The sequence below is a fragment of the Xiphophorus hellerii genome, chromosome 7 (genome assembly GCF_003331165.1).
Source record: "Xiphophorus hellerii strain 12219 chromosome 7, Xiphophorus_hellerii-4.1, whole genome shotgun sequence".
NCBI lineage: Eukaryota > Metazoa > Chordata > Actinopteri > Cyprinodontiformes > Poeciliidae > Xiphophorus > Xiphophorus hellerii.
The window spans coordinates 18,053,191-18,081,103 of record NC_045678.1 but is presented as its reverse complement, the minus strand read 5'-3'; the positions used below and the strand labels follow the sequence as shown (position 1 = coordinate 18,081,103).

Genomic DNA, 27,913 nt, shown 5'->3' with positions numbered 1-27,913 from the left:
ATTTAAGGGATAACTTGATTCTGCAAGTCTGGCATTCACCAGGACTTAGTACGCTAGGTGAAATTAAACTGAGCTTTTCACAATGTCTTAGTTAATTGGTTAATTACTAATTTAACCAAAGGAATGATTAGTATTTCAAAAAACTGATTAAGCCATGTTGGTCTGGATTGATTTACTCTTAATAATTAAAAGTATTTTTAACTGCCTTTTTGTATTTACTCTTGTTATGTTATGTCTGATTTTAAAATTTCTTGACATAAGTCTGTAACAGAACAGTTACTGCTTATTATTAGAGGCACGACTGACAGTTTAATTGAAGTGATTTTCTTAATTCCTTCACAACATATTTTTCTGTTTGCTGTGCATTTCAAGCATATTTCACCTAATAGTGATTTCTTTATTTATTAAGTTCACAGTTACAGTGAATGGCAGCTTTTGTGTTGATCCTAATTACGACCTTTCATGCCCAAAGTCAAATATTGATTTAGAAAGCATTTTTCAGTGGAGGTGCAGCAGAGCAGAAAGCATGTAATTATTCTTAGCTTTGTTGAATTCAAGTTTAGACTCTTTTCAGCTGGAGCTTCTCTTAGCAGAATCCACTTTAGGCTTTCTCTACATCTAAACAAGCTTTAAAAGTGAGACACTTTACCTCCTGACATGGCAAAGAGGCCTATTCTTCTATTTTTATATTATCTGTGCTTTTTCAAGGGCTATTCTTTTATCTAAACCACTAGTGTTCACGCTAAAAATCACCAAAAATGGCAGTAAACCTTTATTTACTTTCTCACCTGTTGACGGATTATTGAACAGTAGCTACAGACCAGCAAGAATTTCTGCCAGGCCAAACTTAATTGACTGTATACTTAAGACCCAATTGACAGAATATGTTTTCATATGATTTCTATTTAATAAGTTTTCAGAGAGGTAGCACTGCATATTTGGACACCATAGGGGAAACTCAAGAGCAAACTTTCCACCATTTGCATTAATATTCTATTAATTTGTTATCTTCACAAAATAATCTGCTTATCTTGTTCTCTCATTCTGACTCTTACAAGTTGAATGAAACTGTAAAAAATTGTATAAATCTTTTGGATCTATAGTTTTGTCATCTGAAAGTACACTGTAAAAAAAAAAATGTCATTTTTACGGTAAAATACTGGCAGCTGTGGTTGCCAGAATTTAACCGTTAAAATTACAGTCAGACAATTTTTACAATTGCTGATTCTACAGTAATAAATTGTGTTTTATTCAACCTTTTACTGTAAAAATGACAGTTCTTACCATTGAAATTGATCAAGTTTTATCCTAAAATTACCAGTAAAACAATATTACAAATACAGTTAGAGCCATTAAATATGAAAGTATTTTGTTGTAAAATTAACAGTCTAAATTATAAAATATGTCACTGAATTCCTGCACAATTACAGGGTTTTGTCTGTATTTTAAACAGTAATTAACCGGCAGCTGTGGTTGCCAGAATTTCACCGTCAAAATTACAGTAAGACATTTTTTACAATTACGATAGATGAGTATTGGTGTTGCTGATTCTACAGTAATAAATTGTTTTTTTAACCTTTTACTGTAAAAATTACTATTATTACCATTATAAAAATGATATTTTGTCCTAAAATTGATATATAAGATGCGGTTCATGCCATGAAATTTGAAAACATTTTACTGTAAATTTAACAGTTTTACCATGCTAACATTTCCCTAAATTACTGTATTAATACATGTTTTGTCTTTATTTTTCAAAGGGAAAAAACTGTAAAAATGTAGGATATTCATCCTTTTCTTTAATGGTAAAAGAGCACCAGTTTTGCTGATTTTATGGTTAATTACTGACTTTGAAGCCATAATGTTATATAAAACTAAGAAAAATAAACTTTTTGGCTAAAAATTAACATTGAAACATTAAAGAAATGTTTAGTTAGTGCAAATTGTGAAATTAAAAAGTGCACATTTACTTGGTAAAAGTATCAAATCGATTAGAGCAGCTAAATAATGTGTTACCAGTTTTGTCTAATGGTAAAAACATGGAAAAGTATAAGTAAATTTTACATAAAGTATCCAAAAACCAAACTTTATTGTATTTTTTCCATTTAATGAAAACTTTTTGGGCTGTACAAACTTCTCACAACCCTGTGAACACTGATTACAAAGAACTTGTAACATCTTCCAAAAAGCAGCAAGCACTTATATTAGTGCAAAAGTTTGAACAGATATGACACAACATTATCACTTCAACCCCGGTGCAGTGTATTTCAAATGAATAATCCATATCATATGGAATTGGCACATACACAGAAATAAGAACTTTCTAACAAATGTGCTGGGCACCACTGTAACCTTTCTGAAATAGATAACTAAAACTGTTCACGTTTGTCAGGTTTTTTGACTTGAAACTTGTAAATCACCACATATTCATTAAGCCGTGACAGTGGTGCAGCATAAAATCTGTGTTATTGTCATCTGCTATATACATATATATAAAAAAAATGTCTAACATAAATTTGCAAAATTTAACATGAAGATGAAAAATGTGAAATCTTACAGTGTAAACCTTAAATACCAATAAAATGCAGTTTTCAACATACCGCAACATAACAACATTACACATCATATCACATGACTCACAAAGTATGGTCTAAGTCCACTCATGGTCTGCAAGGTCAGCGATGAGCGTGAGGACTCTTGGGTTGACCGCAAAGATCTTCCTCCTCTTGCTATGCTCAACTTTTGTTCCTCTCTCCGGATTAATTGAAAAGAAACACCTTGAAGAAAAGAAATTTTATTGCATTTAATGTTATGTTTATAAATGACTTAACAGAAAGATTTCACAAGATCCAGCTTTGTGGTGGCGGGATTCAGTGGCAGAGCCAGAGGAATATTTAGTGACAGGCTTTTGTGCCTATCCTGCTTCACAAACAGACTGAAGAACTCTTCTGTCTCCATGGCCATAAAAAATATACAATTTAAACACTTCTCAGCAACAGCAAAGAAATGATAAAATATTTTCACAGTTTCTACTGGCATTATTTCTATCATGAATATTTAGATTTAGCAGTTTTTTCCCCTCCATTTCAATTGTCTTTTGTATTTATTATATTTCGGTAACTAGTAACATTCTGATCTATGTTGTGAAAACTTTATCTTGCTGGTAAATATAGACTGTGTGTAAGTATAAGAATTACCTCTGGAGGAACTCCAGTGTTGACCGCAGTCCCACTGGGTAGTGTATATTAAAACAGTAGTAACAGCCAAACATCAGGCAGATGGCACAGGAGAAGGCAGTGATGTGGTCATTGATAATCTTCTGATCAATACTCAACATGAAGCAGTCTGCAGTGTAGCAAGAGGACCCTTTGAATAAAAAACATGAACAAATATATATCACAAAAAGCCCGTGTGAACCATTCAACTACTTTGTCAACTTGGTTCAGACATACCACACACAATAAGGCAGGGTGTTGCTGGCACATCCTCCATCTCAACCTCTTCAGCAAGGCTCGTCTTCTCAACATAGTGGAACATATGCTCTTCCTTCTCACCAAAAAAAGCAAGTAGAAGAAGAATCATCTCCGTACAACCACTGGACTGACCTTTTTCACTTGCTAACTTGAGGAGAGACTCCAGAACTTGTTTTTCTTTCTGAGCAAAAACAGTTTTCAGGAAGTTGACGATGCGCTCCCCCTTTTTGTCCAGATTGGTGAAGAAGGCTTCCATCAGACTGATGCCAGTAAGTTGCTGGAAGTGTTCTGCCATGCCAGTTTCATGGAACAAAAAAGGCCATTCTTGGCATAGCTTCAGGATGCTTGTACCTTTATTGATGTCCTTTCGTTGCGTGTAATAGGTGGACTTGATAAGTTCTTTCACATCTTCTGCAGCATATTTCTTGTCTTTGAACATCTTTTTCATGTCTTCTTTTTTCTTAAGCTGACTCTCTACAGTCTCAGAAAGGGGCAAAAACTTTGGCGCCCAGTTGACACAGCCATATGTGTCTTGAACACTGGCTTTCTGCTCAGCAGGTATCTCATCAGTGTCATTATCTGATTCTGCCTTGCGTTTAGTTATCTTTGGTGTGTCTTGTCGTTTGACATTTTCAATTCTTGCCTGGAGTTGTTTTACCAAGGAATGATAACCAAGTCCAATAACGTCACCATCAATGACATCCTTAAGTGACTTTGGATACCTGCTCACCATCCTTTCTGCTATTTCAGTAGTGTTGCGTTTGGTTGGATTCTTGCAAATCAGCATCATTTCAGAGACAATAATCCTCACCATTTGTCTTCGAAGTCGTGCACTTGGCCTTTTCTGTCGTTCCAAAGTCTGTATCAGCTCTTCTGGAAGCTTCTGCCACGGTATCTGAAAACTGTCAACCCAGGTTGGCAAAACTGGGGAGCAGCTCAGGAAAGGCGATGAAGTAGCAGCAGACGATGGTTGTGAAAGTGAGGCTGCAGATTGAGAGGACTGAACAGACTGTGGAGAGGAGGATGCCCCGCCTGAAGTTGAAGCCATTGAGTCTGGAAAGGTACAACACATGAAATTGAAAAACATTAAGTATATAAGTTTTTGGTAAAGAAAAAAAAAATGTTTATCAAAACAAGATATACACAATATGCTTAAATCTCACAACTGCAATTATTTTGAAATATCTTATCGACTGGTCATATCAAATTAAGTTATACATAAATATATACAAGTACATGTACTTTTTACTGTTACAATTTTTCATCATTTAAATTGTGTTAGTGATATCAAAATTACTTGTGTAAAGTAATGTTAGGGAACTGTTAATGTAGAGTGTTTCCTTTTCTAACAGACTGTTGTGTGTCCCCTGCACAGGAACCACCAGGTGTAAATGAGAAGCTGTACATTGTTGTCCTTGTCAAATAAACAAACATATGAAATATGATTGAAATGTGTCTTTGTTGACCTTTCATTTTCACTTTTGATCTGTAGTTAGGTGTAAAGCACATGTTTTTATGCAAAAGTTACACAAGACTATATCTCAAAAAACTTACTATTTTGGGCCCATGCAGCAACCAGTCTTCTGGCCTGTATGGGCTTCAGCACAGGCAATAAGTCTCTTTCGGTGATATACTGGAAATCATCTGTGGTTGTAGTGCCGAGTTTCTCCAACACATCCTCTAAAGCAGCCAAAACTTCCTGTGAAAGACCAGGAAGCACTGCTCGAATGGCATCGCGGATGTCCTTTTGTGTATCCATCATATCTGTTGAAATACAGAAAACTAAAAAAAGGTTGATCTCTGAACCATTAATATCAAGCCTTTACACTGCCAAAACACTATGCTTTAATGGTACAAACCGATTCCCATCTTTTATGTAAGATGATAATGGCCACATGTCAATCAGTTTACTAATGTGTCTGCATTCTAATCTTCTTGTTTCATCCTTTACAAAGTACATGTGGTAGTGTGGAAGAAATTCTCCACGATACACTCTCATCAGAAAATGAAGTGCAGATTCATCCTTCACCAATGTAAGGATGAGTTCACCAAACTCCAGTGACTCATCATTCCTACTGACTACAAATTGGCCCTTCTTGTACGTTATTCCATTATACTGCACATCTGTGGGAGTCATTGTATTGTTTTCAGTGAACCCAAAATGAAGAACTGCACCTTTAACTTCCTCACTGTAAAGTTCTAAATAAAATGGTGAGCCATCTTTTATTTGCAAGGTTGGGAGAGTCACTGTTCCAGCAGAAAGAAAGGCCTGTAACATTTGATGTCTCTCTGAAAGAGTCAAACACAGATTTTTGAAGTTCTTCAGTTGTCTGGCACATCTTTTGAAGTAACTATGTTTGCTCTCGAACCGCATGGTCCAGAGCCTGATGAGTGGACCAAATTTCAGAATCAGCCCTGGATAGTGCTGTAAATAATGATGTTTAGGTCTCAGTGCGTTATCTGGAAACAATACCTTCCTGGTTTCCAAATATTCCTGGATGAGAACATTCAAATATGCAACCTGAGGCTTGGAAATTTGCTGAGCACAAATCAGGTCAACAATATCCTTAAGCTGCAATGTTAACTGCCATATATCATCTTGTGAATCCTGCACCTTATCACCAATTAACAGAGGCAACAGTCTCAAGAAATTCCAGTTTTGTACTGCTTGTCCACTGAGTTTCAGTGCTTTTGGAGTGACAGCACAAGGTTTGGAACAAGCATCTGTTGCTTTGTATTTGAATTGTCTGATGCGCCTGTTCAAAATTGTGTATGTCAGCCATTTCTTTTTGACAATCATGTATTTGAGATAAAGGGCAACATCATATGAGAGGACACCCTCGAAGATGTCATGGCCAAGACAAGGGGGCATGCCTGGTGAACAAACATTAAAGTTCTCTAAAGTATTAAACACTGACCTGAACTTAATCCCCTGTACTTCTGTCACATCCTCTCTTTCCAGCTGTTCAGTGGCAGATTGATACGTTTCTGGAGTCCGCTCTGGTCCAATGATAGCTGGATTTTCACTCTGAAATTCAGACCGAGTAATCAGACAATATCTGCAGAAGTACTGAGATGTACTGAAATTTTCCGTAAAACCCCCGATGCAGTGAGAGCCCAAGTTGTCTCCAGCAATGCAATACAGTGCTCCTTTCACAACTGATTCATCTGCCATAGTTATCCCATTCTCCTCTAGTATTTTCAAGTCAGTCAACAGTTCTGAAAAAACTCTGGAATGGCCAAATTCCTTGAAATCCTTCTCTCTACACAACAAGACCAACTGCATATGATCGGTATTTGATCGGACATGGGGTGGCATATTGAGTAGAGAAAAGTAAACAGCCAAGATCTTGTGCTTTTTTTTTGCAGATCCCAATGGGTTCACAACTTCAAATGCATCTTGATAGAGAACCAGCTTGAGACAATTTTGGTTTTCTTGAAAAAATACGTTGGACATAAACACCTTACCATCGTCACAGTCAGAGAGAACATCAGCTTTTGAAACGCCAGGAGCCATCATTAGGCCCTGCCAATATTTGGAATCTAACATACCTTTTAACGTATTTAGCACAGGAACATAGTATGCAAATCTATCTTTTCTGTCCTCATCTTTGCCCAACAACACTTTTTTGGGTTCCCCATATTTGAACATGTCTTTAAAACACTGGGCTCTAGAATAAGCAGTTCTCATTGGCCCTGTGTGGCAAGCTGAGAACAAGTCCGACTGTTTTACTGTGTCACAGATTTTTGCAATGTCTTCATCTGCAAATGACATTTCTTTAAGAAGCAAGTTCAATCTATTTAAAGAGTATGTCTGTCCCAATTCATGTATATTCTGCATCTCTTCTACAATGTTTTGAATGGTAGATGATGGAAGAAGATGCTGTCCCTGTAGTTTTATGTAAAACATACATACATTCCTAAGATACAAGTCACTGAAATTTGGTCCATCTATGACTGTGTCTTCTGCATCTGGCACACTGGAATCTTTTGTGGTAGCACTTGCAGCACTCTGAGTATCTTCATTACTTGTTTCACAAATCACATTTTCCAAATAATTTTTATGTTTCCTGGAGATGTGAGAGGTAAAGGAAGATTTTACACGAAACACAGAGGTGCACCCTTTCACAGGGCAAGTTACTTGGCGCCCCTCTACTATATGCTCCTTCAAGTGAACAACCAAAGCTTTTATCCCTTCACACTGCCAGTTACAAAGTGGAACTGTGCATTTTAATTTTGTTAAACTTGTGTCCAGAGCAACTGTTGGCATGCTATTATGATGACGATAGAAGTGTGCTTTTAATGCTGCATAACCAGTACACACCTGCTTGCAACCGGCTGCAACACACTTGAACATAGCCTGGGTTCGTTGCGATGCAGTTTGCAATGGAGAACAAAGGCTTTAACAGATTTAACTGTTTCTGCACACAGGTTGCATGAATACATCTTAAATATATTACTTCGATGGATAGCTTACAGCAATGGCGATACAAAACAGATGTAAGCAATAGCTTTGTGGAGAGGCTAACTTTCCACAACTTTTTTTTTTCCTCGTTTCCCCTGAAATTTCTTTTCAACCAACCGAATGCAATTCAAACTATTTGTTTTCTGAAAATTTCCGCAATATTTCCTTACCTGAGAAAGAGAGACGATCAGACGGAGAAGGTTGGATGATGAAGTCTCTGCACAATCTGAGCGGAATAGCTGGACAAAAACGCGAACCACCGAGTGCGACGGGTCCTCAAATGCAGCGCGCTGATTGGTCCGTTCAAATCCACAGCTTCCAAAGTACCGCCAGAACTCCACTTCGCCCGTCCGCGCGGGCCAGGTGCAGGGGCCCTGTTAATGGCCCCCTGTTGGGCCATTAATTAAGACTGACTACAGGCTGCCTGCCAGGTCTACAGGCAGGAAACTTGACTTACATGACTTTTGTTAAACCGAATAAATTATATTACAATATAGACTACAAATATCTCTAAAACATTTTCTGTGACTGAGTACAGATTATTTTAATTTATTTGTTAATGAAAAAAAAATCCAATATTGGCAACAAGATAATTTACAGTACAGAACATTTCATGGAAAGATATTTAATTTCCATAATTCCATTCAAAAAGTCAAACTTTAATAGATTCCAGATTCAGGACCCACAACTTAAGACGATTGCAAGTATTTGTTTATTTTTACATAATTTGGGCTATCAGGAGAATTAAATGCAAATTTTTTTTCATTTCCACAACAGTATGCATATTGACAGTTTTGAACTGTATACTTTAGATTAATTAAATGTAAAAAATTACGATATACACTGCTAGAAAAATTATAGTATATTTTTGTAATTGCCACAGCAGTATGCATATTGAACAGTTTCGAACTGTATACTTTATAATTATTGAATGCAAAAACTACGGTATACATTGCTAGGAAAATTACAGTATGTTTCTGTAATTGTCACAACAGTATGCATTTTTAACAGCTACTAACTGTATTACTTAAGAAGGATGAGTGCAAAAACTACAGTATATACTACTAGAAAAACTACAGCATATTACTGTTAAAAGTATTACAAGATTTTTTTTAACAGCAGGGCAATGTAAATTTTCTGAAGAAAAACAGTAAAAATTACATTTTTTCCTAATTATCTTATTTACGGTAATTACTTGTTAAAGAAACAGTCTAAAACTGATTTCCAATTTACGGTTTTAAATTTTTATGGTTTACTTTATTTAACTGTAAAATTTACGGATATTTTTTACAGTGTACTGCATATGTATGTATTGTATAAGTCTACTATCCTATTCTGAAAACCAAATCCGACTGCCTTAAATCTCATTTAAACTCTGAAATGAATGAAAAAAGCATTAAGTTTCCAAGTAATCAGTTTTAACAAGCTTCAAAAAGCCAGAAGAAAAGATTAAATAAGACCAATATAAAAGATTACAAAAGTCTGTCTCCTCGAAAATAGTGTATAAATAAATAAAAGATAACTAAAACCTTTTTGACACTGCAGTAAAAGAAAACTCTGCTATGTTTGCATTTCTTGTTCTTGAGTAAACAGTTATGAGTTGGAAGTAGTTGTTTGCTCCTTTCAATCTTGTGAGATCTCACAGAAGCTCATATTATGAGAGAAATAATACCAACAACAGACAACTGTTTCAGTATTTGCTGAAACAGTCATAAGAAAAACTAAGAAAGAACTAGACCTACCATTCAACAGCACCACTTCAAAATGATAAGGCTGCTGTTGATTTTTGTATGAGACCTGGGCAGGCCCTTTATTTTGCCAACCCCAATTAGTCACAATGCTTGAATTCATTTGATATTCTGGGATGAAGTTAAATGTAATGCACTTCCACATAAAGTAGGTAACTCATTCTCTTTTCATTCCAAGTCTTTCCATTCTTAGCATTTGCTTGTCCATAGTTTGCAAATGACTAAACCCCGACCCTCTTTTATAATGCCATCCTGAGCAACTACCTGTGTGGTACAGACATAACAAACATCTGTCGTTTCAGAGACAACATAAAAAATATGCTAATTCATACTTTATATTAACTAATTATCCTAATTACATTAGGGTAATTAGTTACCCTAATGTAACTAATTACATTAGTGTTTTTTTTTTCTTTGGTTTTTTTTTCTCAGTCTGATAGGTTTGTGTATGACAACATACTGCAGGTAAATGGAATTCAAATTATCACATTATGCCTTTATGTGTCTGGTCAGATTGGTCTCTGTATTCCTCCAGCCTTTGAAGAAAAATGCATTGAAATTTATAGCTATTCCCCTGAGAAGTGCATGTGATCTCCTCTAGGTAAAAGACAAAAAATCCACAGAAAACATCAAAGCCTGAGGATATGACCTACATGTTTATATACCCTTTAGATTTTCAACATGAATCCCACCATATGTACATGTCAGTATGTGATGTGTAGTTTTATCCAAAACTTTGGTCTACTGTGCTTATATGTTGATTTCCTTTGAAAAATTTTCTTTCATCCCCTGGCTAAATTTATTCCAAAGATTAAAAAATAATAATTTTAAACAAGATTTATGTAGATCATTTTGACTTCTTGGGCTAATTTATTGGGATTTTTTAATGTAGCACTCAGTGCTACTTCCAGTGCATTAATCCTCTACAAAGATTAATGCATTTAAAATAAAAGCTTATGAATAATTAATATATATGTACATTTTTAAAACCACACATATATATTTTATATTGATGTTTCTGTCTCTTCTTTTTCAGATGTAAATGGAGATGCCATGCTTTCACCAAGATCTGGACATTCATTCAGTTTTAAAGTGCTTCACATTGAATTGCAAAAAGCATCTCTTCTCTCTAAAGCAATCCATTATTGACAATTGATGTCAAAACACATGCTTGAGCAGCTTAATGCTGCCTCACTGGGTGAAACCTCACTAATGGAAGGAAAACCTTATAAGAGCCAGCTCATCAAAATACACCTAAGACTAGCATAATGCCTTCGAAAGTATCATGTTTATACATCCTGACAGTGGTTTGCTGGGCCAGCGCATTGTGGTACTTGAGCATTTCGCGGCCGACGTCCACATATGTTGGTCACATGGCTATGCCTAAACGAAGGATTGTGAAACCTCCTCCCAAAAACATCACATTCACCAACATCCGCACGCGCCCCCTCAACCCACATGCCTTCGAATTTGTAATAAATGAGCCGAAGAAGTGTGAAAGCATCACGCCCTTCCTGGTTATCCTCATCAGCACCACACACAAGGAGTTTGACGCACGGCAGGCCATCCGAGAGACCTGGGGCGATGAGGGCACTTATAGCGACATCCACATTCTCACCATCTTTCTTCTGGGGAGGAACACAGACGACGTGCTCAACCAGATGGTGGAGCAGGAGAGTCAGATCTTCCATGATATTGTAGTGGAGAACTTTATTGATTCATATCACAATCTCACCCTCAAGACTCTAATGGGCATGCGCTGGGTAGCGACATTCTGCCCAAAGGCTCAATATGTCATGAAGACAGACAGTGACATCTTTGTCAACATGGACAATCTTATTTACAAGCTTCTAAAGCCCAGTACCAAGCCCAGAAGGAGATACTTCACAGGCTATGTGATAAACGGTGGTCCTATCAGAGATATGCGCAGCAAGTGGTACATGCCCAGAGACCTATACCCTGAAAACAAATACCCGCCGTTTTGCTCAGGCACTGGCTATGTGTTCTCCGCAGATGTAGCCGAGCTAATCTACAAGACTTCGCTGCACACCAGACTGTTGCACCTGGAGGACGTGTATGTGGGGATGTGTTTGCGTAAACTAGGGATCCACCCTTATCAGAACAGTGGGTTCAACCACTGGAAAATGGCTTACAGTCTTTGCAGGTACAGGCGTGTCATCACAGTCCATCAGATACCCCCGGAGGAGATGCATCGCATCTGGAATGATATGTACAGCAAGAAGCACCTCAGATGTTAGGAGACATGAGGATCAACAAAGAACAACTCCAATTTATTCAGCTGACCCCTTACCAACCTCATTTACTTTGGCCTTTATATCTTATTACAAATTGTCACATTTAATCATGTAAGAACCTGCAGTTGCTTCTGCAAATCCATGTTTTATGACACATGGATTAATTAGCATTAGCATTAGCAGTTTGTATAGTCACTCACTCTTAAAGCAGTTGTTAAGGAGTTTTAAAGTTGGGTTCTGTTAAAGCTTTTAATATCTTTCCTGGAGAACACAACTCTTAAGCATGTTCATTAAGTATAAATCTAGTTTGGTTTCTTCCAGAGGCTGAAACCTATAGTCTAAAGTAGGATAAAAGCAGAATGTCTTATACCACTCCAGTGAAAACAATATCACAATTGTCTAACGCACCTGAAATTGCTGACTTACCTCCACAGTATGCAGTCAAGTTCTCCAGAGTCTTGCTAATGACCTCATTTATTAGACTCAGATGTGTTGAAGCAGACATGTCTAAAAATGGTCCCTCGAGGACTGTAGTTAAAGACCCCTACTCTAGAGAGACCTAAAGATTTTTGAACATGGTGCCATTTTTGAACAATTGCACAATCTTGGAGGATTTCCAGACTAGTTTTAAGCATCTAAATAGCACTGTTAGCTGTTTTTAAATATATAATTTTAGCAGATGATGGAAGCTTTGTAATCTTTGTACTATAAAGTTTAATGGGAGCAATTGATACTGTTGATTCCACAGTTTGTATCTGGTGTCTGGAGCATTTCGGTTACAGCCTAGGACTGGCATAAAAAAAGAAATCGCTGATCTTAATATCAACAAGTTTCTGTCTGCTCCAGCACCTCTTTTATGTGGAGTTCCTTGGATTCTGTCTTTTCCTCTTTTCTTTTTTTGTCTGTACTTACTCCGTTTGGCATCAAGTCATTGTAAGCTTGGAATTTTCCAACGTACAATGAAAGTAAAACATAGGGTGTTATATTCTGCCATATCAGTATTTATGAACATATTGCTAATAAATTAGGCATAATTATGGTTTTGGAAAATTAATAAACAGATAAGCCTCACTTTGCAGAAAAGACTTTTATAAATAGGTGTGACAGCAAAAGCTATAAAGAAAACAACCAGAGAGAGTAATACACACGTTACAACTCATCTTGGTTACTACAGTGCACTTTAAGTTGAGGTCAACCACAGCCTTTTTCACACCACTAGCTTGCTCAAAGTGCTGTTCTACCGTATCCTACGGAAATCTGGGTTTGTAAAGTGGTAGCTCCCAAACTTTGCAATTTTAAAGTTACCTTTAAAATTAGACAAGGATCTGTTTTTGTTGTATTGAGGTTTATTTTTAAACTTATCTAGTGCCTTTTGGCATAGTTTAAGTGGCAACATTTCTTTTTTCTTTTAACCTTTTCTTACATGTACTTAACAAATATTAGATTTAGTAGATTTAGTTACATAAAAGATAATTGCTATATATATAGTACAGACCAAAAGTTTGGACACACCTTCTCATTGAATTCAATGAGAAAGTGTGTCCAAACTTTTGGTCAGTACTGTATAAATGTCCTCACATTAACTGTGTATAATGTTTTGACAGAGCCCCACTTCAGAAGTCCTAAAATAGCTCTTTAAATGCTGGGTTGTTACTAGTAGGTGTTTGCTACTTTGTAAGACATATGCCAATCTGAAGAAAGCACTAACTGCTGTGGCTTGCCCTGTAGAGACAGTGCAGACATTCAGACATTTCCCATGCATTTTAAACCTATTCTCCCCTTTACTGCAAGTGTCCTTGAGCAACAATCTCTCCTGGCTCCCCAGCTGCTGACCCTCCTAGAGTGCAATCCAAAAGAATGTGAAGAAAATAAATATATATTGCATTACTTGTATATTAGAGGTCTAAATAATGATCTCTAAAAAAGTATAGTTTAGGAGACCTTCGGAAGCATGAGATTGCAAGTGCAACCCTGATGACCATGCTTCTGACATGTGCTCTCATGCTCTTTACTCCCTTTCTCCATCTTTTTAATGAGGTTAAATATAAAAATACAGTCTATTATTAGTGTCAAAATTCAAGTAGGGTGAAATGATAGTCTAACACAACAGAGTTTATATTAAGAGTGTGGAAAGTTGCAACTTTTTCATGATGAATACGCCTGATGTTTTTGTTTACATACAATCATCATCACATTGCCTTTTTTCTTCCAAAATAAGCAGCGTGTATGTTTTGGATAGTAGACACATTTTCTTGTTTTCTTACTTTGGCATTTCAATGCCAGAGTAAGAGTAATTATGTGTCTCGGCTACCAGCCTCTCATTACTGTAGCTGCTGCTCTTGGTTATGTGTGTTGTATATCAGCAGCTGTTTCAGCTCATCAGCTGCTACGTGCACCAAGAAAAGCACTGCATCGTGCCGTGCAAGACTCTTGTTATGTCGAGCTGGGATCATTACAGACTGGATGTATTGTAATATGTATCTGGCATATCAGTGGCTGCAGAATCACTGTCACTGTATAAACAACATGGGAAAATCTAGCTCTCTCAGAGAAAATGTGGCTCCGGTGGCCAATTATTCTTTTCCTTTTTATTTTCACTGAGGTTTTGTAGTCTTATAAGCTAATGTGACATTTACTGTGAAAGCTTTTATCCCATAAGGGGATTGTTGTTATATATTGTATGTTTTTATACAAAAAAAAGAAATACTTGAATAATTACAATTAAATCAGTACTTTCACTTGCTTGTCTTCTTCCAGTTTCTCTGTTACACAGATATACAGGGGCCACAGGCTCCCAAGGACTGTGTTTTTTTATTCTTAAGTTGTTGCCAAACATAACTTATTTAAAATATTTTGCATATTTAATACAAACCCTGTGACTGTGTTGTACTGCCTATTTTCACTGTGATAGGCTTTAATTTGGTCTCTATCTAGCATATTTATTTCACTTCTTCCTTTAGCTTCTTCTGTAGCAATGCTCCTCGTCTCTGTTTCTCCTATCAAAGTAGTCCAGGACTGTATTAAATGTGTTATTCTCATCAGCTGCTTAAGCAACAGTTTAATTGTGTAATGATGGATTTTATACACTTCCAACTAGAAACTCAGTGTCTAATAAAGCCCTACTTTTATAGTGCCCTCTACATTTATTTGCAACACAAGATATGTAAACAGCTTCAAAATGTGCCCATATTCTTCCATATAATATCTCACTAAAATGTCTGCACTGTTTCCCTATCAGTGAGTTTTTTCCCCCTCCAGTCTTTACCCTTCTACTCATCGTAGTGCCTGTACAACACATTGTTGTTTCTCGTCCAGCCTTGTTTATTCCCACTTCCAGTATTATTAGACTTTTTCATTACTGCTTTGAAAATAGATTGAGTAAGTTGATAAATTCTTGGAGCAATTTTGAGGAAAAACACATTTCTGCTTGTGTTCATTTCTTTCCCATTTTGAAGCATGTCAAAGAGAAAATAGTCTCTGTATCTTGTTATATTTGTACCCCAGTAAAACAATAAGTCATAGATAACTATTTGATACAATAATACAATTATTCAGTGACTTATTTAATAAGTAAATTTCCATAAATTACAACATGATCAAAATGTTAATTTATTTCTGTAATTAAATCCAAAAAGCAAAACTCGTATATCGTCACACAATGATACATTTCAAGTTAATTTCTGTTAATTTTAAGGATAATGGCTTGTCTAGCTAATGAAAAATAAAAATGTGGTTTCTTTGAAAAAATTGCAGTATTACAATAGACCAATCATATTGCATGCCTTAATGTTAGAGCTATGCAATACTAAAGAAAGGCTGACTTGATAGTTGTCCAACAATCTCTCGCAGACACCCTACACTAGGAGAGTTACAAAGGCAGCTGTTAAAGAAAAAATGTTGTTCATAGACTGATGTAACCTTGAATAGTAAACTTAGTGAAAGGAAAAAGTGTAGCAGAAAAAAACTGCACAGCCATCAGAGAAATCTGCAGCATCACAAAGAATTGTAAAGAAAGCCCACTGAAGCTGCTGGCATAACAAATAGTGATTATTTGACCTCTATTCTTTGCAGATTTGGTGGATCTCATTTTTAAAAAAAAATCAGCAGGGTTAAAGTCAGGAATTAATGAAGGATGTTATAAACGATCTATGTTACTGATCCAAAACAAGATTTGTGTGTCCAATCATTATGCCATGTAAATACCAACTGTGTGTTTTTAATGTTTAGAATATTTGTAAAGCAGTCATTTATGGCCAAAACTCAATAATCTCATTTAAAAACTTACCTGTAATCCTGGATGTTAGAGATTGATAGCATTACCAATATAACAATCAAAGTTTCCTTTGATGATGGCAAATTTGTAGCAATGAAATCAAGAAATCACATGTTTCTTAAATATTCTTTATTTGTTGCTTCTCATCAGAAATTTGACATTTGACATCTGTAATCATCATTAGCTGATTACAGAGAAGGGAAATGGATAATATGCTGAAATGATGCACAGTGTACATAAAAAAAACAATAATTTACTTCAAAAAGTAAAAGCTTTTTGAGGAGTTATTATTTAACACTTTTATACCTAAAATGATTTAGTGCTACTGGATTTGTTTGGACAAACAAATGGCTCTTTAGACGCTGTTTTTTCCATTTTTTGATGTCATACAGTACAATTAGGTAGCTACTTTACTTATTCAAACAAAACAAAAACATAAAACCCAGTGTTGAATTGTGGCATCTGATAGACACCAATTGGAGCAAGAGTATACAACTGCAGGTTCCACCGGGTTTTATTTGTCTGAAAGCACATAAATTAAGAGTCAGTTTGTTGGCTGTGCATCCTAACTCAAAAGTGCATTTCATTTTCCCTCTTTGGGCTAAGACTGCACATGTGAACTGATTCATTGCAGGGAATGCGTTAATGAAGTGACAATCAGCAAGTTCTGCTCTCAGTGTCGTCTCACTCACCGACAACTTTCTTAGGCACGGAAAAATGAACAAGGCACCTCAAGCATTTTCTGAAGCGTTAACACAGTTGAGAGCAGCAAAGTGTACACAGTAACATCCAGGTCTCATTTATTTTGGCGCACTCAACCAAACGCTTCCATTTTTAGTTAAACAGGTCTGAACACATAAAACAATTCATTCAGGGCGTTTTATTTTAAAACATTCACCATGTTATTATAAAAATGTGCTTATATCTACATGTTTACATAATTCTTACATTCTGACACGAACCCCAAGGAGTTTTCATAAATCATTAAGTGTGGGAGGACATCTATTTTCACAGTGGGAACAAAACAATGTGACAGAAAAATAAAATTTAAAATATCTTCTTATTTCAATAAATAATTTGATTTTTGCTGTAAATAACTGTAATGCAGTGTAAATTAAAGAAAGGAGGTGAGAAAATAAATAAAACATTCAAAGCTACATATTTATCACCTTCTTTCACCACCTGAGTACATCTTTTGGTTCCTGGGCTGTATCCTGGTACTGTACTGTGCGCTGGGTGCTGGAATGTCGACGGACAGCGAGCAGGGAAGTCGACGCTACAGAGGCGGTGGTAAAGCGACGACAGAGCTTTGGGAATGTCAAAAAGAGTTAAGGACGGAAGACGGAGAAGGGCTTTTCTGGGAGGGAGTTGAGAAAGATATAGCAGAAAGTGGTGGTGGTTGGGGTGTGTTCCTCAGTCTGTCTGCCCTGAACTGTCTTCCCTGCCTCATCTGCTTCAAAGATGAAGAGAACATCAGCTAACACTTAACTGAGCAAAGCCGATCAACTTCACCTCATCTGGGATCTCTGTGTCATCACATCCTGAAGCCTGGAAAGAGAGGACAAAAAGAAAAATATGTGAAGCATCAACAAGCAAATAATACAACTTAAAATCATTTAAAAAATTAGACCAATTGCTCGTATAAAGATATATTACCATACACAGCTACAGTGACCTAGTTGCGTAAATGTAAACACTAAGAGGCATGTGAGCACTTTCAAGAGTAACTGTAGAATAATTTTCTTTATTTTGCTTGAAACTATCTGGTCCTCAAGCCTTTTGTGGGAATTTGGAGTGTCAGTGTCAGTGGGATCTCAAGGCGCAGTCGTAGAGAGAAGGGTCTGGTTTGGACACCTAAAGTTCTGGTTATGTGTGCATCTTCAAGCAATGGCCTTCAGCATGCCCTGAGGCTGTTTCAATCTTTGTGTGAAGTGCCAGGAATGAAAGCATTTTCCTTTCAAGTACCAGGACAAGAAAAAAGAGAACTGCTGTCTACAATTTTTTATATTTCTCTTGGAAACAACTGGTTATCTGGAGAAGGCTTATATGGCCGTGTCTCTTGACGGACTTCGTGGTAAGACTCATCAGAGCTTAGAGCCAGAGTTGCTATTAAAGTTCATTTGGTCTTTGAATGACCAAAGCAAGAGCTGTGTTCACAGATTAGATTCTGTCCCTTTTCACAATCCTATTGATGGTGTTCCTGGATGGAATCTGAAAGCTTGGTCATGAAGACAGGGATGTCCTGTTTGGAAGCCTCAGGGTCTCTTCATTGTGCAGATGATGTGGTTCTACAGGCATCTTTATGCCTTGACCTTTAGCTTCTCTAGATCTCAGGGCATACTTCTCAAATAGTAAAGGCTGGGCTTTATCCTCGAGGTCATGGATCGGTCTTTGCCGTGAGTGATTGTTGGACGGATGAATAAATGCATACACACACTAGGATCTTGTCCACAGGAATACATGAAGAAAAAGTTCTCAATTTACCGGTCTACTACAAGAACAAGATCCTGGATAGAAGCAGATGAAATGAGCTTCCACCTTTGGGAGGCTGGACTAATCCTTAGAAATTGAGTGCAGGAACTCCATTGTCCAGGAGGAATAGCTTCTTTCTCTGGTTTATAAAAAAATCAAGTGAGGGGTTTGGGACTGGTCTGCCTCTTAGGTGCCTCTTCTTGGAGCTTTTCTAAGCATGTCCATCTAAAAGAAGACCAAGGAAAATACCCAGAAGTAGCCAAGCTGACTATACAGCTATTGTGTTCTGAGAATTCCTTGGGATCAACCAGAATAATATTACAGATGCTGGGAAGAAAGATGTGTGGATTTCCCTTGTGTACCCAGGACCTCTGCAACCCGAAAACAATAAATGAATGTGTGGTGAAACTGTTCGCAATGTGTTTTGATTTCTAGCATTATAGCACTCTGGGTAAAGCCAAAACAAGACTTCAAGACAAGAGTGACATATTATCCATACTAAAACCAGACATTAGACACAGCAGTGCTGGTTTACAGTGGAAGTATTTTGTCTGGAAACCTTGACAACTTACAGGAGTTAAGCAACTAACCATTTTTGCACTGCTCACTTTTAGTGATAATGTCTTTCTTGTCTATCTGTGTTTTTTTAAACTACAGAGTCAAACTGTGTGAGGTGAAGATGTTAAACCCAGAGCTGTAAGCAAAGGTCAATCCTCTACAATATCATTGTAGTTGTAAGAACCAGAAATGTCAAACATGCTACAAAACAACAAAGCTTTTGTCATTCCTCTGACTCTGCACAGCTAACAAGTTATTTGAAAGCATATATCAAAGTCAACATGATCCATTAAAGGCATGTAACTGTCTAATAATAAAAGAGCGTTCTTTATGGTGGTATAAAACAATTAATATGACATAGTTTGAAATGATGTGTTTATCATTTGAAGCAGGGAAATACAGGGTGTAAAATGTGCCTATTAATTTGTTTTCTCTTGAGAGTGCCACCCTCACAAAAATTACACCTCTATGCAAGCTGCAATAATTAATTTTGAAAAGCAATTAACTATCTGCCAGACAGAATATCTTCTGGAGTCCAAGAAGCTCTCCAACTAGAAAAGAAAACTATAATTTGTCCATGCTCAAACTGGATTATTTCCTCATCAGTTAGCTCATTTAAAAGAGATCTAATGACTAGAGGCCAGTAGATTTCATGTCTACTAGGCCCCAAGACTTTCAACATTCAACTTTTGTGGTTCTTTACTGAGACTTTGTAGTCCTTTATAAAAATGGTAAAATATGCTAATGTGTATCTAGTAGAATTTATGTAGGGCATCTATAAAAGTGGATAAAATGGTAAAATGAAGAGCTTCACTTTTTTGGTTCAGCTTGTTCTTCACCCCTACAGACCACAAGATCGTCTTTATTACTGCAGATATTGGCCCATGTGTCCAAGTATCCATTTCCCAGCCCATCCTACCATCACTGAAGAACAAGACACTTTATCTCATCCCCTTAAGGATGGTGAAGGTTATGGTGGTGAATGTTACACCATAACCTTCACCGTTAGTCATGGCATATGGATCATGACCAAAAAAAAACAAAATGAGCTTCCTCCTTAAACAACACAGCTCATTCCAGGTAGACACTAACTTTTTTTTTTTTTTTCCATTAGCCATTTGCGTTGGTGTCATTACCATTTATATGTGTCTACTGCCAATAGCCCATTTAATCCTCATTTTGATTTCTCTGTAAATCAAAATGAAAATTTGGTTTTCATTTAGGTTCCCTAAAGAAAAGTTGAGACTATATAATTGTTTCAACCAGTCACATTTCAGAGAGATTCACCTGACCACCGCAGGGGTCTGAGACCTCTGATTGTCTAGGCAACATTGAGGCAGTGATGTCAGAAGAGGTCAGTTTTGAGCTTAGAGACCACTGGATCTCTTGGTCACTTCAACCATAAAGCTGTCACAGAGACACCCACTCTATAAATTATGTACATAAAGTGTTATGAACTGTTTCCCTTGGGTGTGTAATTATTGTCACTCCCTGGCTTTTATGGTATTGCCCTCGTAACTCCTAGCTTACAATAGAAGAGTTGAGCAGGGATTTATCAGTATCCACAGTGATGCAGCCTTAGTAAATAAAATATGCTCTGGAAAATATAACAGGGGAAACTTGGAAAACATGGTTAAAAATTTAGACTGTAATATGCTTTGACCTGTAACATAAATAGTCTAATCAACAAAAAACGTATTACTTGTTAAATCAGTTTTCTTCATAAAAGGTTCTTACTTTAACAAAAGCATGAAACAATCTAGTCAGCCTGTGAAAATCTCAAACACAGACCTCCTACTAGTGTCCACAAAGATTTAACCAGAAGAAACACAGCGAAATAAAATATCACTGGTATTCCCTAGATCTTGCGTTTCTCCTGCAGTAAATTCACTTGGATATCTTTTTTGAGGAAAGCACACAACTTCATTCAACAGCACACAATGTTATGTTTTGGGTTGTTCAAAATGCAACAAAGGACAGGTTTATTCTCATTGTGCAAAGAAGTGTAGATAATGTTGTTTACTGTGAGAGATTTATGAGTCAAGTACTACACTGTATCAGGAAAAAAAATCAATATTGAATTGGATTATGTGACTTGAGCTGGTTCAGCATTGTGTTTGTTGACAAAACAAAAGATAGTAATTTATGCTAGGGTCTTTACCACAACACAGTGACAGGTTTATGAGCGCAGACATAGTAAACCAAGTTACTGCTAATTATGAATCTATCTACACATTAGTTGCATTTGTGAGGATGATGTTCCAATATCTGCTATAATCTTGGCTTCACTGGTTAATAAACAGGTTCAAATAGCTGCAAAAGTTAAACTTTTTTCAAATGTTGTCACTTTACAATCACAAACTTCAATTATTAGATTTTATGTGACAGAGCAACGTAAAGCAGTGCATACAGGAGAAGTAAAACATTTTTGAAAGATTTTGACAAATAAAATATTTTCCTCTGTGTCGTGAACAGAAAAACCCAAGCAACAGATGCTGGTTCACCCTGAAGTCATTTGTTTTGCTAGACAGCAGTAACTCCAGCAATTGAATCCGTCATCACACCATGCATCAACAGGCTGTTAACAGGAGGACACTGTCAGGCATGACAACACCCACTAAGGCTGTCATCAGCCATCAGTCATCTGGAAACTCACCAGCTTAAAGGTCAACACTTTATAGGTAATTGGGTCATCTACAATCTTTTGAAGGTTAGCAGCAACTGTAACAAGGAAAGAGAGAATATCACTGTCCAAATGAAAACACATGGAGAGTCAAATGTTAATATAATCACCAATCCTTTCTGATTCTCAGAAGTTTAAAGGGCAAATATCACATTTTGAAACAGAAGACCTAAAAACTTTAAAAGCATAAAGGCTAAATAAAACATAATCTGCCATTCTGTTGGTTTTTAGTAGAGTATTTTATGGACTTTTCAGAAGTAAATGGAGCCATTTGAGTCATACCCTCTACAACAGCAAGACACAATATGTCCATAATATATCCAAAAGTATCCATATTAGATTATTGTAATATATATGAATAGACATTACGAAGACATTTTAACTGAAATATGTTGAATGGAAAAGCACTTTTTTACAAAGATTGTAAAAAAGTGCTTGCACAGACATAGTGCATTTCTTGCACTATGAAATGTGGGAGAGTTTGTGAAAGTAACTGCAGTTAAGGAGGACATATTTCTCCTCGCCAATCAAAAGCAGCCCCTCCATTGGACACATTTGGAAACTCAAATTTGAGAAAGAGCAATAATCCAAAGCAAACGGAGAAAGACAACACCGTTTTTCTCACAACTAATATCAATAGCTCAAGCAGAGTCAACTACCAGATTATCAAGGTGATCACAATTATTGTTTATGAGCATAGTTAGTTGTTTATGAGCAAGTTAAACAGGTAAGAAAATATTTTCTTTTAGCATCTTGTTTTTTCACTGTCTGAGGAAAATAAAAGGGAGATTTAACTATAAATTTAACTACAAATTTCATCTGAGCATTTTAACTTCATTCCCAATCTTGATATGTGTAGCATTACCTTCAAAAATTTTTTTTGAGGAAAACATCTTGCTGGTATGAGAGAAGTGAAGTCTGACTTACAGGGTTTCAGTGCTGTGACAGACTGTATTGCTCAAGATAACGTTTAAATCAATACTTTATCATGGTGAAGCTACATGAACTTATGTGGAAAAAAGAAAATTGTGGAAAGGAAATTTTTAAAATATTACTCCCTTTAATTGTTTTAGTCTCTTTGTTAATAATGCTTATTATAACAGAAATAGTTTTTACAGATGTTTCACAGTGGACTGGCTTCACGAACTGCAGACAACACAATTCAATGAAGACAAAGAGGTGTGACATTACCAATTAAGACATCGAGCCCATTGACCAGACCAGCTGAATAAAGCTCCTGGGAGACGCCATCAGCAGTGTCTTGTGAGGGAATAACATGACAAATATTTGGCTTGCATCATTCCACATAGCAGGTAATTGTGTTACACACAAAATTAGATGCTGCCCACAGCACAATGATATTGCCTATTACATACATGTATCGATAAGGAGAGAGGGAGAATATTATTACAAAGAAAAGTGCAATTTAGAAAAATTAATTTAGACTGAGCTCTTACCTCGCCCAGGGGTGAACTCAAACCGAATGTCATTTAGCTCCTTTTTGGAGTTCCTGAAAGGGAAGACAGGGGGAGTATGAGCCACTGGGTTCCACCTGGAATGAAACATGACTGGGCAGCTGAAGGTTAGGGAACAAACAGGAGATCATGTCTGGGTGCACAGATAATAGGATTATAAACTACAGGAGAAAAGGGTTTGGAAACACAAAGCCACATTCTTGAATCAGATGATTCAGTCATATTATGTTCGGAGCAGAGACAGAAAAATGTAACCAGGTTGGTCTGGCAAATCTTCTTAAACCTACTAATCAGGCTTCAGAGTAAGTCAACACAGGCTGGTTTTCAGTATTAACATATATCAAGCTTTTACAAGGTTACAATTTCTAAACTGCTTCTATTGTTCATTACTATGTTCCTACAGTTTGCCACCTTCTTTAATAAGACAGCAGAAGAAAGTGTTAAATGGTTTTCTCTGACCCCATCACACTTGGCACTAAAACTCATCCTGAGCAAGATGATCATGTTCTAATAGTGCTAAATACAGGTGTGAAAGCATTGTTGGAGACACTTTTCCTATCTTCAGAGATGATCTGGTGTATTTCTACCCACATTAGGTAAGTAGTCAAACTAGTTACATTATTCTTTGATCAGATATTGACCTGACCATATTAATCTAAATCCAATCGTCCTCTGCTCCTGCAGCTGACTTTTCGGCTGACTTGTTGAACATTTAAGTAATACAATATACAAAGTAAGTTTATACAGTGCATAGAAACTTATGCAGAAAATATATCAGTAGATTTATTTTATTGATTTGTGAGATTGCTTTCTGGTACAGATAATATTTTGCTGTGCACTGTGCTTGAGATACATTTTAGTTGAGAAGAGTAAGAAACAAAATAGATGTTTATGTGTCTTGTGCAAACATTCAGAGCAATGAAAGTCATGCTGGATTGTTTCAGTGATTAAAAACAGTGGAGAATGTAACATTGTAGCAACAACTGTCAGTGAAGCTAATAAGAAAACAGAAAGTTATTTTATGTTGATGTATTTGGTTTTCAAAATCTATGGACTATACAGGATCTGGAAATGTTGGCGTCCTGTTTGAATACTTGAGGAACTCCTTATTGTTATTTGTTATTTTAATCATTTTTGTTGTTTTGTAGACCAAACTAATTGCTGCGATAACCATATAGTAAAATGTCCTGTGAATCTGAATGGTCCCCATGTTTACTCATGCATCCCTTTGAACACCAACAAAAGATAAAAGATGCTCAAAACTGTCAGCAAAATGTCAGAGGTTATTTCTGCCTCATTACTGCATCTATAAACCATCCAATTAAGGTAATCAAGAGTTTGTACCTTGAAGACACTGTTGCAGTAATGAAAGCGATTACCACAAAAATGTATCTCAGACTAATTTCATCCTTGTTGATATCTGAACAACAATTAAGTTCATTGTTGTGTAGGTAAATATATTTTTATCCAGTCTTATACTTGTCGGTGTTAAAATATTGTTTGTGATATCCTAAAAAAAATGAAGTAACTTTCTTTTTTATGTTGATTCGGCCTCCAAACCTTTGGAGGACTTTATGTCTCTGTCATTACTCAGTGTACCACAATATTCACATTCCGGTTGCTAATCTTGTTTTCTCTCAATGTTGGGAGAGAAAACAACATCTCTCTCCAAAAGAGAGACAAGTTTTCTCTCTTATTTATAACAAAGAGGAGGGCTCTGAAATCAAAACATCACACAGGTGTTCAAACACTCCGTTGGGAGGATGACAATAAAGATGAGTGATAATTCTGTGAAGTTTTGTCATTACCAATAACATCACAATCTGACCTTTTGATGACAATTTTCACACTGAAAGGTGTAATGAATGTAGGTGCAAAAGGAAGACTATCTGGCACAATGATTAGAAACAAGCTTCATTAGAGAAATAATTAAATTTACCATAAAGGCACAACTTCAGAGGAAAAATGGGATGTTGTTGTCAACAAGCAAACTGTGTAAAGCAGGGGACATATCTCATTAATTTAATTTCGACATAGTGATACAAATACTAAAGTAGCAGCTGTCTAATTGCCTATTATCTCCATTAACCATGCGTCACTGATGCATGTGTGATCTGACGTTGCAAAAGAATGTCAAGCCTTTATACTATATTCCAATAGAAGAACAAACTAAAATATTTTATACTTTTCTCTGTGCAGTTCAAGTAATACTGCTGTACGAATCTGAGAAAATGTTTTTATGTTCTGGGAGCCTCTGTTTTATGGGGCAGGCAGGAAAACCAAAAATTTGTTGAAATCATCGTTGAAAACCAAAGATTAATTTGGTTTCCAGTCCAGTTATGTAAATCACTCTACAAACCCATATGTCACATTTGTGAGGAACTTTAAACCATAACTCAAATGAAGACAAATCTCTAATGAGTTTATTACACACAGGACTTTAGAAACAGTCTTAGCTCTGATTTACTTTCAATTTATTATGACTGAGCGTGGCTACTTTCATTTTCAGGAAACTGTCCGATGCTGGCTGATGAGGCAGCATGTCATGGTGATCAAAGCTGCTACGATAAATGTTCAGAAACTCTGCAGCCTACATTTAAAATATTTAGAAGCGATGTAAAAAATAAAATAGATTCTGCACAAGTCAAAGGAAAACAACAGTTCATCCACCAACACTGTTTTATTTTAGTCTGGTGTGTAGGAAGTGCATATAACCTCTGAATGAAAATTGATGACATTAATATAAAAAACCTCTTTGTCTTCAATAAAAAACCCACTTAGAATGATCCCAGAGTTAACCTGTATAGGCCAGCACTGTTTCCTGTCACATGCAAACAGATGAACCAACTGATAGAGATTCACTGATTAGAGTTTTGTGGCTGATTTTTCTCAGTCTGTGTGACACTGTAGGTAGACAATGCAGACCTTTGGAGACTATAGTTTCCAAACAGCTGCCAACATTTCCAAACTATGTGTTTTCCAAGAAAAGCAGCACGAATGGATAAATCAGAGCAACTTTAATATAATAATGTGAGTCTTCCCATTATCTGTAGAGGCTTCACTCACTGCAAAATGTAATACAAGTAATATAGGAATTACATTATTCTTAACACAAGTATATATTTCTTTAGACCGGTAGAACACGTACAAGTGTATAATTTCCATTTATGAGCATGTTGCTTAAGTGTTTGAAAGCATCAAATAGAGAAAAATACATTACTGGTTTGAAATTGCAACTTATAGTTTGTTACACAAAATTGAGTACATGCCGCTGATATTCCAAGTTGCTGCTAAAACATACTGAAATAGGTAATGATGTCATTTCCAGATCGGATTTCTGATTTCGAAGAGAAACTGAACGCAACACGAACAGCTAACAGTCTCCATAAACATGCAATTTCCACTTTCTTTTCTCCCCTCTGAGCTCATGTTTGAACAGCGGTGAAAGTCATTTAGCTTTGAGTTTTCTTCATTTAAATTGAGGAGTTGCATTTTAGTGGGCGCCTACTTGTGCCTAGGTATACTGCATTATCTGACCAGAAAAATATCAGATCTTTGAGATTCTGTTCAATAAACTAGCAATTTTTATGTTCTAATTATACAAACAAGATTGAGCACAATGAGAAGAGGGCAACACACACAGACAAACCCAAGACGAGGAGAAAAAGTAAGTAGTTCAGCTAATCAAATCTTTAAGACAGTCCAATGTTTTAAATATTTGAAGGAACTACATACAATTCATCACTCTTAAAGTTACAATCAACAGATTTATTATTTAATATCTACATCTCTCATAAAATTGTAAATAGTCTTGCCCCAGTTTTACAGAGCCCCAAATTAATTTTTTAGATTTCTTCCTCCATCTTATCGATTCAACTTTATCCTGGTAAAAGGGTAAATGGAGCTCATAAAATTATCCTCTAAGTAAATAACTGGAAAGCAATTAATTTCTTGTCGATTTGTGTGCAGCTTGGGATGGCTGTGCAGAAGATTAAAGTTTATGAATATAAATTTTACAGAAACAACTGCAGACAAACTCACTGAGACTAAATATCAATGTTTCTCCAAAATTCAATATTAGCACCATGTTTCAGAAGAGCTGACATTTATGTGATTCTGGATTTCCTGTAAGAGGCTTATAAAGAAACATGGAGATGTCACCTCTATTTCAGTTGCTCCTGTCGTGTTTTGAATATTATAAGTAGACTTCAGTTTACTTTTATTAATATTTATTAATATGCGCATTTCGACATATGCATGTGCATACATTCATTTAGACTCTAAACTGCTAGTAGTTCTATTTTCTAGACTTCTCCATACTTTTTCTAAAAAACATGACTAAAAATAATCAGACTGGTCCAATTGCTAACTATTTGCTTCAGAGGGAATCTCATTACTATAACCCCATGCTAATCAGCTTTCAAGTTTTCTTGCCTGAGAATGAGAACCAATTTGATGTTTATTCTTATCTCATGAATTCGGTCATTTAATGCGTTTAATCCTTTTATAAA

General features: G+C 36.3%; 3 protein-coding genes across 6 annotated transcripts in view; 1 reads left to right on the top strand and 2 right to left on the bottom strand.

Moving 5' to 3' along the window:
- Positions 1–15,175, top strand: part of b3galt1b (UDP-Gal:betaGlcNAc beta 1,3-galactosyltransferase, polypeptide 1b) — a 53,752-nt gene extending 38,577 nt beyond the window's left edge. The window contains exon 2 of the mRNA XM_032567017.1: positions 10,723–15,175. Coding sequence (XP_032422908.1) covers positions 10,955–11,944 — 990 coding nt within the window. The 5' untranslated portion in view covers positions 10,723–10,954 and the 3' untranslated portion in view covers positions 11,945–15,175. The remainder of the gene's footprint in view (positions 1–10,722) is intronic.
- Positions 2,066–9,227, bottom strand: LOC116722746 (uncharacterized). 4 transcript variants are annotated; one of them, XM_032567011.1, is made up of 5 exons: positions 8,109–9,227; positions 6,392–6,501; positions 5,028–5,237; positions 3,198–4,526; positions 2,066–2,777 (listed from the first exon to the last, which is right to left on the bottom strand). In XM_032567011.1, the coding sequence occupies exons 3-4, from the start codon at positions 5,233–5,235 to the stop codon at positions 3,433–3,435; spliced, it is 1,302 nt and encodes a 433-aa protein (XP_032422902.1). In that variant the 5' UTR covers positions 5,236–5,237; positions 6,392–6,501; positions 8,109–9,227; the 3' UTR covers positions 2,066–2,777; positions 3,198–3,432. The 4 variants fall into 4 exon arrangements, with proteins under 4 accessions (XP_032422902.1, XP_032422900.1, XP_032422899.1 ...); XM_032567009.1 differs by lacking the exon at positions 8,109–9,227 and having other exon boundaries at positions 6,392–7,829; XM_032567008.1 differs by lacking the exon at positions 8,109–9,227 and having other exon boundaries at positions 5,028–7,843.
- A 1,148-nt stretch (positions 15,176–16,323) lies between the features above and the next one.
- The window catches only part of stk39 (serine threonine kinase 39), a 31,489-nt gene continuing 19,899 nt past the window's right edge, over positions 16,324–27,913 (bottom strand). The window contains exons 15-18 of the mRNA XM_032567014.1: positions 23,385–23,437; positions 23,119–23,187; positions 21,901–21,965; positions 16,324–17,762 (exon numbers count right to left, since the gene is read on the bottom strand). Of these exons, the coding sequence (XP_032422905.1) occupies positions 17,688–17,762; positions 21,901–21,965; positions 23,119–23,187; positions 23,385–23,437 (262 nt within the window). The 3' untranslated portion in view covers positions 16,324–17,687. The remainder of the gene's footprint in view (positions 17,763–21,900; positions 21,966–23,118; positions 23,188–23,384; positions 23,438–27,913) is intronic.